The sequence below is a fragment of the Phaenicophaeus curvirostris genome, chromosome 9, assembly GCF_032191515.1.
Source record: "Phaenicophaeus curvirostris isolate KB17595 chromosome 9, BPBGC_Pcur_1.0, whole genome shotgun sequence".
Lineage (NCBI taxonomy): Eukaryota > Metazoa > Chordata > Aves > Cuculiformes > Cuculidae > Phaenicophaeus > Phaenicophaeus curvirostris.
The window spans coordinates 12,893,764-12,908,793 of NC_091400.1; the positions used below are offsets into that span (position 1 = coordinate 12,893,764).

The 15,030-nt window shown below is 44.0% G+C and overlaps 2 protein-coding genes across 2 annotated transcripts in view; one reads left to right on the forward strand and one right to left on the reverse strand.

The window, feature by feature from the left end:
- Nucleotides 1-15,030, reverse strand: part of OAT (ornithine aminotransferase) — a 73,256-nt gene that overhangs the window by 38,768 nt on the left and 19,458 nt on the right. The gene's annotated exons all lie outside the window — the stretch shown is intronic.
- Nucleotides 1-15,030, forward strand: part of LHPP (phospholysine phosphohistidine inorganic pyrophosphate phosphatase) — a 74,576-nt gene that overhangs the window by 7,359 nt on the left and 52,187 nt on the right. Inside the window, exons 2-5 of the mRNA XM_069863563.1 lie at nt 4,947-5,134; nt 5,855-6,008; nt 9,939-10,002; nt 11,185-11,277. Of these exons, the coding sequence (XP_069719664.1) occupies nt 4,947-5,134; nt 5,855-6,008; nt 9,939-10,002; nt 11,185-11,277 (499 nt within the window). The remainder of the gene's footprint in view (nt 1-4,946; nt 5,135-5,854; nt 6,009-9,938; nt 10,003-11,184; nt 11,278-15,030) is intronic.

A 15,030-nucleotide genomic window follows, 5' to 3' on the forward strand; every position in this document is an offset into this window, starting at 1 on the left:
AAAGAAGTGGTGTACATTTCTGCTCTTTCTATACTCTTTCTTCTGTATTGATCTTGAAACTAAGCAAGTCGGTTCTACTTCTGATCACTATGCTCCTCTCAACAGGAGATGTTTTGCTCATAGTGCCAGCACTCTTGGCCCTTGCAGAGGGCAATAAGCCAAGATCCTCACCAGGTAGGAGGATAGAGTTCCTGCACTAGCCCTGGCTTTGCTTTGTTGTTTGCCCACAGGTAGATAACTCTCCAGTACTGCTGTTTCCCAGTGATTTGGAGATGGCATTGGAGTGTTGACAAGCTTACTCTGAAGCACACTGGTATTCATCCACTGATGCAAAAGATTCAAATAGCATCAGTGCTCAGCATGCTTTCTGTTCTTTTAAATTGGAAAAAAAAAAACCACTCTGAAAAACCAAAAGCAGGATAAAAAGCCAGCTCTGGATATCTCATAACTGGTGCTTTTCCAAACTCCTTTGAAGTTGTTGTTGGAGAGTTGCCAAGCTCAGGCTTGTTGCCTCCTCCAGGGCTTTGCTTTCTGCTCCCCTGCCCCTCTGCATGGGACTTGCTGGCTGCAGGCAGAGCTCACCTGTTCCCATGTTAGGAAAAACCTTCACTGCAAAAGAGAGGCGTAGAGATGGGAAGTGTGAAGTTCAGCATTAACTGCTTCTGCCGTGTGCAGGACAATGTGAATTTAAGGAGTGATGTCTTCCAGTCTAGATTCTGTGGCCATTTTTCTTCCTACCAGTGACACAACCTGTACCTCATCTGAAAAAACAGCTTTTGTGGTTTATATGCCCAAAGGCTGCCCGTGGAGGTTGGCAAGGGCAGTTGGTGAAGTCTGCACAAGGTCAGTCAGGATGTCTAATAATTGTCCTAACGCTTTACCTGTTATGGAACAATAATGAGAGTTTTTTCATTATTTTCGGGTGAGTGAGCCTGGCAGATGCTGACAGCCAGCAGATGTGTAAAGTTCGAGGTGATTTGTAAGGGACTGGCTCATCTGACGCACAGTAATTGCATTGTGGGACATTGTCACTCAGCATTGTGTCCTGCTCTGGCAGAACGAGGTAAAGGTCAGTTCAAAGAGCTGGTGTAGCATGAGGGGCCGCTTGAGGCTGAAGTTAAAAACCTCATTTCTACCTCTCCCCTATACCTGCTCTCAATCGTGCCTCAGTTCGAGGTAGAGGGATGGGTGACCATGCAGTTGTTTTAGACTGGAGTGGGCTTAAGTCCCTCTTCTGGTCAGGCTGAGAAAGGCTCACCCACCTGCTGGGGTGTTAGAGGGCTGCTCATCTGTCTGCTTACAGTGCTGGGCTTGGAAGTGTCTTCTGTGGCTGGTTCTTTTGTGTCAACGCCATGTGCTGTGGCTGCTCCCTGAGCAGCCGGTTCCGGCTCTGCAGCACAGCCAGCGCAGGCAGTTGGACCTTCCTTTGCCTCCTGCCACCCTGCGTGCTCAGCTGTCCCCTCTGAGAGAGGCTCCAACAAGTTTCTTTGGCCACAGAGATACTTTTAGCCAAGTTTGCCACTTGTGACACCCTGGACAGTCAGAAGTTGCTTTCCCATCATGTCTAGCTTGCCGCATACAGGTGAAGTTCAGGCTCCCCTGTTCCTGCACACAGGCATTAGAAATGATATGAACCGTCATGCTGGAAACAGAGTGGATTTGTCTGACAGTGAGCCTGCTGATGGCCCCAAGCAGGGAGGGAAAGGCTTGGGACATCTGCAGCTGCCTGGACCATGCAGAGTCCCTGCAGCGTGGAGCACAGTGCTGTGCGTCCGAGTGCCCAGCTTACGCTCTGGTCAGGATTGATTTCTGGCTCTTCTGGACTCTGAGTGGGATCTTTATCATGGCTGTGATGCATGGAATGCGGCTGGAGCCTTGATTGACTGGGTTTCCTGGGTGTGCCTGCCCTTCTGTAATGTGGATACTGATAAATCTGTAACACGATGGGGATCTTGATAAACTGCGTGTTGTGTGTTTCATCTGCGATTGCCTCCTTCCTCTGCACTTGGAGGTCTCTAATCCATTGCTCTTTATCTTATCAGGCATCCCATTACAAACAGTTCTTCATTCTTCTCCTAACATCCCCACACTTGCTGGCACTGGAAATGGCAGGAACTCACTCTGCACTTGCTTCTTGAAATGTGAGCACTGGGTCAGCTCAGTCACTCGGGGTTTCCCGTTGAGCTGGCCAGTTTAGCAGCAGTGCCCCCAGTGTGGCATTGGCTCGTCAGGCAAAGAATCTCACCTCCGTGAGACAGAGACCTTCAAGAAGTCTCTTTTAGTTCCTCCTTGTGCCAAACCTTGCCAGGAAAACTGAAGGAGTTTTGTTGTAAACACGATTGAAGCCAGTATTCCCATTATGTAGAGCTGTTGTTTAAAGCTCTCCCGAATTATTTAAGCTCGAAGTTGATAGTTGTTTATTGATGCATGCTGGCCTGCAGGCTCTGCTCACAGTCCCCATGCTGATCACTGAGGGATGGATCCATCCCAGTGTGTGCATAACCACGCTCGTTCTGGTGAGTGTGACTGTGTCGCGCAGGGGTCTGGCGGAGAGCTGGCAGAGGGTGAATTTAGAGATGCAAACCATGAAGGGAAAGGTGGCTGTTCATTGAAAAGGTATTGTCGCAGAAGTAAGCCTTCTCTGGAGTTGTGGATGGTCTTTCTGTTGTTTAGTGTTCCAGGATATTTCTGAGAGCCCATTTCATGCTTCACCAGAGGGCTCACATTTTCTGAGCAGCTTGGCCTAACTCCTCGTAGGTGTCATCTGATCCTAACCATTTACTGGGCTTGTTTGTTGAGGTAATAATTGCTGGTGGCCATGACAGCATGAAGCACTCCAGGATGTGTTCAGAGTACTCACTCTTGCTTTGGTCAAGCCTTTCAGAGATGTAACTCTGGTTTTCATCTAAAACTCTTGGAAGGAAGTTGAATTGGCAGTGTAGGAGAACAGGTTCCTTGCTTTCACCAAGCTGGCTATGAGGATGCTCAACTGTGCAAGCCAGTGGTCAGTGTTGTTCCTGGATTAATTTCTTTGGCCTTTGGAAAGAGGAAGAATAGATTCTTATTCAACAAATGTCTGCTTCCAGGCAGTTGTGAGTGACAGAACTTCTTTCCTAAGAGTGTGCAGATCAGGTTTGTGTTTCTAACCATGGCATGCTATTAAAGTTTGTTGTGTATCCAGATGACACTGCTTTCTTTTTAACTACAGCTGAAACCATGTTTCGAATAACAGATGTGGAATGCTGTCATCCCACTGTTGCACCAATTGCTCATTGTTCTGAGAAGGTCACATCATAATTCATTAACAATAATTATTCCCTGGGTACACCCTGCACTTCTTCACTCAATTGCTTCATTAACTTGTGAGTGAATCTCACATTCACTGCTCCAATCAATGAAGATATATTTATGATGTACAAGGGGATGCTATTAGTTACAATATATTAACTGCCTAATTTAAAATAGAAAAGCTATCTTTATGAAGGGCAATTAACCACTAAGTGTAATTGATAATTCACATACCTATGATTAGGAAAGACAAATAATAAGAAAGAAATTAATCACCTGTGTTATTGAAGAAGACACCAGTGTGCAGTTTTAATGAGTGAAGGGGCTCTCTGGGTCAGGACTGGATTTCTAAGAATCCTTTGGTGGAAAGTTTGTCATCAGATGCGTTACCTCAAGGTGGTTTCGATGTTTACACCAAACAGTTGGGATCATCTGCCCTAGAAATGGAACCCACCATGTTTTATTGTCTTGAGGGTCAATGCTGGGGCTTTCCTAATAGAAAAGTCCCTTTTCATCTTAACACAAAAAATTTAATAATATTTTAATAAGAATTTAGAGACTTAGCCCCAAACTTACGTAGGTATCTAAACTTGTATTAGCTTTGCTTTCTCAAAGCTAATTATGTACAAATTCACACTAACGCTGACAGAGATCGAGCATTTTAATACATTTGAGAAGCTGAGTGACAGTCTTTTTGGCAAATATTTATTAAAAAATTGTGATACATTTTCCGTGGCCACTTTGAAACACATTGATTCTCCAAATAGGTGACAGCTAGCCTGTGGAGAAGAGGCCTTTTTGTGACCTCCCCTGTAGGTCACCCCAGCTTGGGCTAGGACGCAAAACTGCTCAGAGGCAGAGGGCTTCCGTGAGGTGACAGAGCACTGATCCACAGGAACCACGTCTGTGGCCCTGGGCACCTTGGGCCATGTCCTCTTCCCTTGAGGAGCCATTTACCTGGAAACTTTTATTGATGAATCACTTGAAGTCCCTTATTTTTCAGGATTGCTCACTAAGTAACAGTGCAGGTATTTTGTGAAAGATTAGGTGGTAAAGGTAACTGAAGCCACTCCAGCATTGATACAAGCATAATTGCAGCTAGCTGGTCTGTTCCCTGGAGCCTTCAGGAGTACAAAGCCTTGCTGTTACATCAAGCAGATCACGCCAGCAGGGGATCAGTCAGTGGAAAGGGGAAAATCCAAGTTAGAACAGTAATAGCCAGTGGCATCACACCAGCTGCTGTGCTCATGGCTGTGCGGTGCCCTCAGGTTACATGTGTCTACGTCCATGGACTGGTTTAAAGAAAAGTAACTAAATTGTTGGTTCTTTTTTTTTTTTAATGTGTTTGGGGAGTGTGTGCCTGAAGGACTGTGTGATGATGGGCATCGCCTGTGCTGCTGTGTTCAGCTTAGCTCTCTGCTCCAGCACAGCAGTTACCTGCTGTGGCAGGGGCTCTACGTGTGAAAGCTACAGCTGTGCTGCCCAGAGTCAATATTGTAGGCACGTCTGGGTTACAGTGAGGGATTCTGCTCGTGTTCTGGAATATTATCTTTGCATTTTTGTTGTAATTATGCAAGTTTAGGTGTGAGACAGCAGAACTGATACTCTTAGCTCATTTTCTATGTCTGGTTAAGCCCTCTGCTGCTTTTACCCAACAGGATCAAAGCGTCCGGTCTGAAGCTGCGGTTCTGCACTAACGAAACCCAGGCGACCCGGGAGAACTTCGTGAAGAAGCTCCAGGGCTTGGGCTTTGACATCTCTGTGGATGAAGTCACTGCCCCAGCACCAGCAGCCTGCCGCATTCTGAAGGAGCGCGGCCTGAGGCCACACTTACTTGTGCACAACGGTGGGGCAATGCTGCAGCAGATGCAGGGATATGTAGGGGGAGAGCCCAGAGAGATGCAGCCGTTTGTGACAGAGCAATGAATTCCCATAGCCATGCAGGGAGGAGCTCCCAGCTGTTGTTTTCCTGCAGGGAAAAGATTTTTACTTATTTGTGAGACTGTGGAATAAACCTTAGTGGCGTGGTCTGAGCGAGATCTCCATTATGGTAGTGGTACAGTGAAGGCATAGAGATGTGCTGGGGGTCATCAAGTGCATGGAGAAGTCTGCTTCTTAACCACAGAGACTAGGAGATCTGTGAGGTCCTGTGCAAGATGTGGATTTGTCTTTGTTATCATGGCAGAGGTTTTAAGTTTAAAGTTTTTTTCTCTGTAGAACCTGGATATGGAGAAAGGAGGTGGATCCTGCCCTCGCTGTTATTCATTTTTCATTCAGCTACCCAAGTGTTTGCCTCAGGTCCCAGTGCTTGGGTATAATGGGCTGTTGAGACATGGGTAGGGGAAGCTCAGGCAAGGGTGGGAAATGGTTTATTTTGCTCTTTGTTGTAGAACAGATGAACAGCAGGATCCAGTCAGGAATAGAGGGGCTCGAACAGCACTTGACTCAGACTTTAATATGTTGTGCCATGAATGAAAGGAAACACAGACTGGGGGGAAAACCATCCGTTCCAATGGGATCTGAAGTGGTAAGGGATTTGTGGATTTTTTTTCTCTTCCTCCTGCAGATCTTGTCCCTGAATTTGCTGAGATTGATAAAGCAAATCCAAACTGTGTGGTTATTGGAGATGCAGCAGAGAACTTCACCTATGCAAACCTTAATGAAGCTTTCCGAGTTTTGATTGGCATGGAGAAGCCTGTTTTGATCTCCCTTGGAAGAGGGTGAGTTGAGTTCTGTTTCTTCTTCAAGTCTCCACACATTTTTAATTTTCCTGTATCTTTGTGCATATCGGAGGCCAGATATTGGTGTGGGCATTCACAGTACCAACTTGCAAGCAGTTAATCCGCATGTCTTGAATGGGAGGCTGATCTGCTCAGCAATCTGTCGGTGGGTAACTCATCCTCAGTGGGTGATTCAGTCACCTGACTTGGCCCCTTGTCCCAAGTCACTTACTTGCAGTCTTTCCCATGGCATAAGGGAAAAATTACACTGAAATGGGTCACTGAAAGAAAATGGTGTGGTTGCTCCCTATGAGCCACAGTTCAGCCCTGTGCCCGTGCAAGATTGCTGTGCTGAATCCTCCAGTTGACTCTGAAAATACTCATCCCTGATGGGTCTCTGCTTTTGCAGCAGTGGGTGAGGAACTGCTTCAATTTCAGCTGTTGGTGATGCTTTTTTCTGTAGACAGTGCAGAGTGAGCAGCTGTGTGAATGCGTTCCATCAGCTGCTAGAGAAGGTGAGAGATAGAGCGGCTCTGCTGAAGAGGAATTGCAGCAGCTTCTAGAGAACCTAGGGATACCCTGGTGCATCAGCACAGCAAATGCCAGCCTCCAGCCCTTCAAAGTCAGCATTCAAGAGTGAGCTAGACATTGGTGAATCAATCTACATGGTTGCAGGTGATGATGGGAGGGTTAAATAGCTGTAGTTTTGTAAGCCACTAGGAAAAGGACTTCTGTTGCTTCACGAGCAAGCCTGAGAGCCTCTTAAAAACACGTAGAAATCATGGAGAGTTTGGATTTTGATGTCTGCAACCCCCAAGTGAATGAGTATTGCAAGAGGCCAGTAGAATTACAGGCACTGCTTGTCTTTTTGTCTTTGCCCCTGCAAGACTTCAGAGATGAAGGCTCTTGGTGTGACTGCTGCCTGTAGCCACACATTCCTGTCTGAACTGAAAATAAATGATGTTTAATAATGAAAGAAACCCCAAACAAACAAAAAATGTCCAACAGGCTGTGCTTGGGTAACGGGCTATTGGCGTAGCTTTGTGATGCTATTTGATCTTCCAGCATCCTGGTGTTACTAATGGTGAGGAAGATGAGGTAGTCCAGAAAATCTCTGTTTCAGCCAAGAGTCAGCCAGGTTGCTTCTCCCAGGTTCAAAACCTGCCCACATTTGTAGTGACTGAGATGTGATACTGGATCTGGCTAACGGCCTGTGTGATGTAAATGACTTCTTGCTATTCGAGTGATGCTTCAAGATGCTGTCTCTGGAAATTGGTGTTAACATTCCTACATGTTGATACATACATGTGGAAATATCACGCATATGGGAGCACTTTCAGCCTGGAAAATTGCCTTACATGAGTGATAGGAAGCAAAGAGAGTTTTCAGTTTATAAAATCATGGAATCATTTGAGTTGGAAGGGACTTCAAAGCCCATCCAGTTTCAACTCCCTGCTGTGAGCAGGGACACCTCCCACTGGTCAGGGGGCTCAAAGCTCCATCCAGCCTGGCCTTGAACACCTCCAGGGATGGGACAGCCACCGCTGCTCTGGGCGACCTGGCCCAGGGCCTCACCACCCTCACAGGAAAACGTTTCTTCCTGAGATCTCATCTCAATCTCCCCTCTGTCAGTTTAAAGCCATTCCCCCTTGTCCTGTTGCTATGTTTGCTTGTAAAAAGTCTCTCTCCAGTTTTCCTCCAGTTGCCAATACAGAAATCCTGTCATTTTATCAAAGTAGCTTTAATGCACAAACTCCAGTTGAACTATGCTAGAGATGAGAGTTGAAGTTCTTCTGGCTGTGAGTAAAGTGGTGGCCAAGGAGACCTTAGGGGAGAGGCCAAGGATAGAAGGAGAAATGTTTGGGCTGGTGTGTGTGACCAAGACCTGCAAAAGCACATGTGCTTTTGAAATGCCAGATCAATTGTTTTTAATTATTCTCTGAATATTAAAGGTAAATTTTGACCTTCTGCAGTCACATGCAAGAAAAATTCAGTCAGGGAATTGGAATGTTTTCCTAAAATCAATTCAATTAGATGTATTATGAGCTTTTAAACAAGAGGTTATTAACGCCAGTGCTGAGTAATGACACATCTCAACAGCTGTGGAGGAGTTCTAGAAGGAGTTATTCTGTTGTGTGTTGTAGGGGCTTGACAAAGACTCTGTGTGTTTAGCGTGAGGAGGCTGTGGTGACAACTTTGTTCGGTGATTCAACAGACCGTAACAGGCATTAAAACCCTTCTTAGTCTGTGGATTATTGATCCAGCTGGGTAGAACTTAACAGCAAGAAGGAGCAGTTAAGGCAATGCAGTGGATTTACCAGATTCTCATGCTCTGATCCTACAACACGGGTAAAAATTCCTTACTGTTCTTCAGTTAGAAGGACAAGGAGAAGACACTGAGCCAATACCAGAATGGCTAATGTATGTGAAATTAGCAAGATTTGTGCTGTGTAATGCTGTGGTTCAAAATGAAATAGAGACTCAACCTTTGTTTAAGATGTGCAACATCATCAGTGCAAAAATGTCTTTGTACCCTGTGTGTATGAGAGTATTTCTTTAATTTGGTCACTCACGGATGTAGGCAGCTCTAAAACAGACCCAGTGATATTTTTTTGAAATGTTATTTTGCATTTAAAATTGTAGGAGTTCGGATATTCTGAGCTCAGTTTTCACTATAAGGATATTGTTTCAAATGCTTTATCGTTTAGGTAATGTAAATGTGAGTTCTGAATAAGTTATGCTGGTAGGTGGGTTCTCTGACTCAAAGCAGGGAGATGATAAATTGAATGAATTATTCAGCTAACTAAACAAGCCTTTTTGATGCAAAGGGATGGATACAAAACCCAGCCACAAGCCAGCTTCATTTCTAGCGTGCAGAATCAGTGTAGTTGAGTGGACCCTAACACAGTGCCTGCCTGGGGCAAGTTGGTGTTGGTTGAAGTTCTAGTTCATTCCATAGAAAAGGAAAGTGTTGAAGTAGGAAGCAGAATGCTCTCCTCTTGAAAATGGAGTGATTTACATGTAGCATCTGTTTTGGGCTGAGAGTGGGAATTGACTTTGTAATTTCCTCTGTCATGCCACTGTTAGAAAATTAAGCTGTTTACGCTAGACTATGGAAAGTTAATGGCTGTTCTAGCAAAGGTTAAGTGGCCCTTTTAAAGGAAGGCTGTGCTGAATAATTGAAAATGACAGAAGGATAGGGCATAAAACCTTTACTGACTGCACATCCCACCTTTTTTCCCTGTTGTGTAGTAAACTGTCTTTGCTCTGGTCAGGAGAGCCTGGAAGACCTGTATTAACATGAATTGCTGTTCCAAAGAGAGACCATAATGATGCTGTCTGATTTTATGAACTTCGTGGCAATAGGAACATTATTAGAAGGAACAAAATGTAGCTTGGAGGGCTTTCTTAGTCACAATAAGCTGTGTCCCGGCTTCCCTCACATGGGAGGCTGGTGACAAGCGATGATGGCCGGCAGTCTGGGGTCCCTTCCAGATATCCCAAGGAAGGTGTTGCAGATGCTGGTAGTGCCAGTCCTCATTTTGTGTCTGCCAAGGGGTCTCCATCACTGGTTAAAGGGAGAGGGATGCAAGTGCTGTCCATTGTGAGCAGCCAGTGCTCTGTACAATAAAACACAGGACGAGTTAATCCTTGATACAAGCTAGTGGAAAACTCTTTGAAACAGACTTGTGTCCCAGGTGCCAGATGGCCGTCCGGTCAGAAATCTTTTCCCCAAGCACTGCATGGTACTGAGCCTGTCCTCTGCTTAATTCCTGGTGTTAAATTAAGGCTGTGGAGTTTCTGATGAGTTGACTTTTTGTTGCAGCCATATGGACATCTGTATAAGCACAGAAATAATAAAATGTGGTTTCTTTGTGTTTAACTGCCAGCATTTTCATTTCATGGGAACTTTATCACTTTCATTTCCAGACGCTACTATAAAGAAACTGATGGTCTGAAACTTGATGTTGGAGCATATATGAAGGCATTAGAGGTATTTTATAGCTTGCGTTATGCTTACTTGCCCTGCGCACCTTGTTAAAAGAGTAACTGGTATAAATATGGGTCATCTGTAATTGCTCACCTTGGTGGAGGAAGTCCCCACAGATTGAAACTCATTTGCTGCATTCTAAAGACAGGTGGATTCATTTGTCTTCTGGCTTCGCACTTTTTTATTTCATTTAAAATGTGAACTTTTACCATTATGATACCTTTATTGGAAGTGAAGGCCTTGAAAGAAGGAATTGGAAAAGAAAAACATGGAATATTATCTGCAAGATACCCGAGAAAATCTGCAGGTCCGTTTTATGTTTGGTGTAGTGTTGTTAACGCAGCCCTTGCCCTTAACAGTTTACAGCAACGGGCCCTTATTCAGCAAGATACTTACATACCATCCTGTTTTTAAGCCTGATTAAGCCTGTGCAGAACTGGAACCCAGTAGATAAGCCAGCCTAAGGGTGAGAGAAGGAGAGAATCATTATTATCCCTTCTATAGACTTGTAGAGAGGTAAAAAGCAAATATATAGTGAATATAGTGAGTTTAAAATATATAGTGAATGCAGAGAATAAGGCAAAGTGGGATAGTATACAAGCAGAGAAGACAGCGGGTATGTCTGCTTACAGCAGTCATTTGTGTCTGCATGAGTTTTGGGGAGAGGTTTTGCCTCATAGATAAGTTCGGGCATCTAGTTGTCTAGGAACAAGCTAGTAAGACTTTTCTCAACATAGTACTGAGATTTACATGCAGGAAAACAAAACTTTTTAAGTCTGACTGTTCACTTGAATCATTGTAAATATGCCAGGTGGTTGAAGAAACCCTTTACATCTCTTAAGGCCTTTCAGTACTTTTGATCATTTCATATGAAGGATATTTGCTACTTGTTTAAGCGTGATGCTCTTACAAAAATAAGCCGTGCTGGAGCTGAGTCTAGGCACTGCTCTCATGATGGAGAATGTAGATTTGTAACTGGAGATCTTTCAGGAAGACTTTCTCTCCTGACAGAGAACATATCATGCTTCTGCTATCCAAATTCTCCCAATATCCACCTTTACCTGCTAACCCCTAGAAGTATTTAAGGGTAAAAAAGTTAATAATCACTTACTTTTTTTACAGTTGACTGGTGTTACAGAGTTAAATCCTTTTCTGATCAGCATTTTTTGTCTTTTCTTTTTCCAGTATGCTTGTGATGTTCAAGCTGAGGTAGTGGGAAAACCAGCAAAAAAGTTTTTTGAGTCAGCCTTAGCAGAAATGGGAGTTAGACCACAAGAGGTAAGGTTTCTGATGCTCCAAGTACTGGCTGTGCCATCTAGTTATGCCCACCGATGCTTTTCTTAATTTGGTTTGCTGTTACAGGAGAGGCCAAAGGGAATGCGGCCAGGACGACATGGTAAACTCTGGGTGGACGCAACTTTTTTTCCAAACACAGCGTGCAGGGAAATGTTTATGTTCAGGATCTTCCTATGAAAAAAATGTTTCAGAGGGAAAAGCCCCGTGTTTGCCCATTCTAGTAGTGCAAAGGGGACAAAAGAGGCCTGACAGCCAAGAGGGTAGACACTAGCAAGTGGGAATCTCTTGGGCTTTCCTGCCCTGTGCATATTTGTTACTCTCCCAAGAGGCAGGACATTTTGTCTGCTTTTTTGAGTGTTCTTTATGACTCATGATTTCGCTTCTCATTCCTCTCTGTCGCATTTTGTTCTGACTTGTGCCATCCATACCTGTACCAAATTTAGAGTCTCCTATCCATCATTCCATTCTCTGCTGCAGTTTCTCCCTCTACTTGTACAGCTGTGTTGCACTTTCATGTTCAATTTCCTTCCAAAACACACAGTTCAAAAGAACATGCGCTTCTGTTGTGAGGTTCTGTTATTTGGAGGCTGAAGAGAACAAAAGGTAGTTTTCCCAAGGAATCATGGAAAATGTGCCTCACAAGACGAGAGGTGCCTTAATGCCTGGCAGTTTGCTTTGTGGCTGGAGGCTGCAGCACAGTGGAATTGCAGCCGGTGTGTTACTTATTTCCTTTGGTGTCACACTGACTACAATTTTTTAGTAAGAAGGAAAGGCAAAGTAAAGTATTTTGTGTTTTAGGTGAGCAGGAAGCACTGACTGACCCCCAAACTCCTGTGTTAATGGGCTCATCACACTTTCCAGGAGCACGCTGAATGTGTGATGCCTCTGGCTTACTTAACACAGCCCATTTTTCACCCTGTCTGTAGCTGTGCCCAGATCCTTTTTATTGATTTGTTGTTATGTCACACAGGATAGACATAAGGATGAGTATGAGATAACTCACAGACAGCAGTGAATTACAACATAGTAATTCCATCAGGGGTTTGGTGGCATTATAAACAACAGGACTGAAGTTGGGGTGGACTGTAGGTCCCTAGAGCCTGGAGATGAAATTATGGCCCTGTAATTCAGTACATGCTCATGTTTTACTTTATTATAGAATGAGGAGATGGAAAAGACCTAGTAGGCCATCTAATCCGTCTCCTTTCCTATGCAGGATTGTTCCCTGCTTCACATTAATAAATGTTTTGTCCAGAGTAGTTTTCCGTGAGCCAAACACAGGATTTCTGTACATACCCTAGGGACAGCGTTCACAGCCAAGCAGATCTTGTGGGCAGGCAACTTTCTGTGAGATTCATTGGGATGCTTCCCTTTTAAGCTGCATCTCCTTATTTCTATAACAGTTTTACTCCAGGTGACAACCAAAATAACCGCATGCCCTCCTGGGTATCTTCTTCGTCCAATTCCCTATAGGTTTGGTATTGTTACAGCAATTCTCTCTCACTAAAACTGTGTCTGACTCTCAGCAGCTTCCCGTGTGGTTTAGTCCCTCTGCACCCTGGCCTGCAGCAATGCTTTTTTCTGCACTCCCTTCAGCCTGTCAATACTTTCCCCATAAAAAGATGGCTCAGCCTGTGCATAATGTTCTCAGCTACAGCCACAGCAGTTGTTCAATCCATTCATCCAGCCAACAAACCCAGAAATCCATTTGAGACAGAGAATGAGATTTGAAGAAAAAGTAGCTAGAAAGAAGAACAGAGGAAGGCACCAAGGGAGCTTATCACTACAGGGATGCAACAGGACACCAGAACTACCTCAAAAACATTGCTGCAGAGAATAAAATGTGATATGATGCATCACCAAGGTGGAAAAAACATTCCCATAGGGACTTCAGGAGGATTTGTTCTGGGTACAGAAAAGCAGTAATAGTCCCCAGCAGCCTCCGAAATTTATTCACTCTCTGCTCTTTGCCAGATATTCACAGTGCTACCAGTGACTAACTTAATATCATGACACGGATTTTTTCCCATATAGTTTGTAGTGTTAAAAGCCATCAGTTTTCTGTGGTCATGTATCCAGTCTGCTGGTGTAATTTTTTGTACGCAGGGGTTTTGGAGATGGAGGGAGAATGTGCCTCACCAAGGAAAAGGGCAGCAGACACCACTGCGTAAGGGCACCAGTCACTCCGTGCTTTGACTATGGGAAAAATAGTCCATGCTGCTGAAGTTGATATATATGCACAGGAGGAACAAATCACAGCAGAGCGAACGCCCTTAAATCTGAAATATTTTCCTGACTTTTGAGTGCTTGACACTGCAACTTGAATGTCTTTTTGAGAAAGATTTGTAGGCTGTTTTAGGTCGTCGTACATAATAGTAAAAACCCAATGTATGCAGCTCAACAAATTCCTTAGTAATGCACTGTATTATATTTTAATCCATCTCCTGGATGAGCTATACTGCTCTGCATTTATAATTATATGACAAGGACTGGTTTTACTTGCCTTTGCTTTTATGAAATCATTTATCCAACCTGTGGAATGCATTTAATCTGCACCATTATTAAACTATTTTAGATGAGTTGTGCTTTTGAAAACATATTACAGTTTTCTTTCACTTAACTTCTAATGAAAAATAGCTTTTTAATAAAGCTGTCTCACCACAGTAATTCTAGACAGTGGCAAATCTTAAATTTCTCAAGCTGCTTTAATCAATAAAGTTATCACCAATCCTCTCCCTCGATAACCGTTCCGTACCGAGACCCTGACTCTGCCTTCTGTCACCGAGATGTTTTCAGCCTGCACTTGGAATAGGAGGAACTCCCCAAAGTCCAGTTTTCATTTTAAACTTCCCTCAATGGCCTAGAAATAACAGATTGTTGGTATTACTTTAATAGATTGGAAATTTAAACCTCTTAGAGGTACCCTGACGTACCTTATGATTCAATAATGTGACAAAGAATAACACATCTTAAAGGTTACTGAAATGTCCAATTCATGTGTTTTAAGGCAGCTGTAACAGTGGATGATTTTTACAGCTTTACAATAAAATTTGAATAATGTTAAGGTTATGGTAGTTTTCTACAATCATAAAAATTTCTCTCTGTAGCTAATTGCCCTGCCTTAATGGGAGTTATGGCAGGTTGTACTGGAGTACATAAATCACTGGTAGTTAACCGGTTCCTATTCTTGCCACCTTGAAGTCTCAGGTGGGAGTTCGTGGCATGCGAGAGCAGGGTGGGGCTCATCCTGAGGACCTGCCACTGTGCCAGCATCCCCTCCTTGCTCACCAGACACAGCAGGGAAAGATTTTCCATCTTGGAATGAAGAGTGAGGTGGCTGAGTGATGCTTCAGGCTTTGAGTCCTGCTGAAAGCTTATTGAAACCTGGCTGACCCTGCAGCCTTTGGGTATCTGCTCAGGAGGTGGAATGTCTTTCTTGGTTTCACCTGGCTTGTTGTACGGTTTCTCACAGGTCAGAGGCCTTTGCATGTTTGGTGTTTGCATAGCTAGTAGTTCTGAGATAGAAACATCTTTAACAGTAACATGGGATCCTGAAGCCTAGGAGATTACTGGCTGGCTGAGGAGAATCAGGTGAAAAGTACACGCATCACATTTCTTGTGTGATGAGATTAATACATTAATCAAGATTTTTTGAATAAGCTTTATTTCCTTCTGTCCCTGGCACATTTAACTTGATTAAGGCTATTAAGCCTACAGCGAAAATCTGCTTAGGCA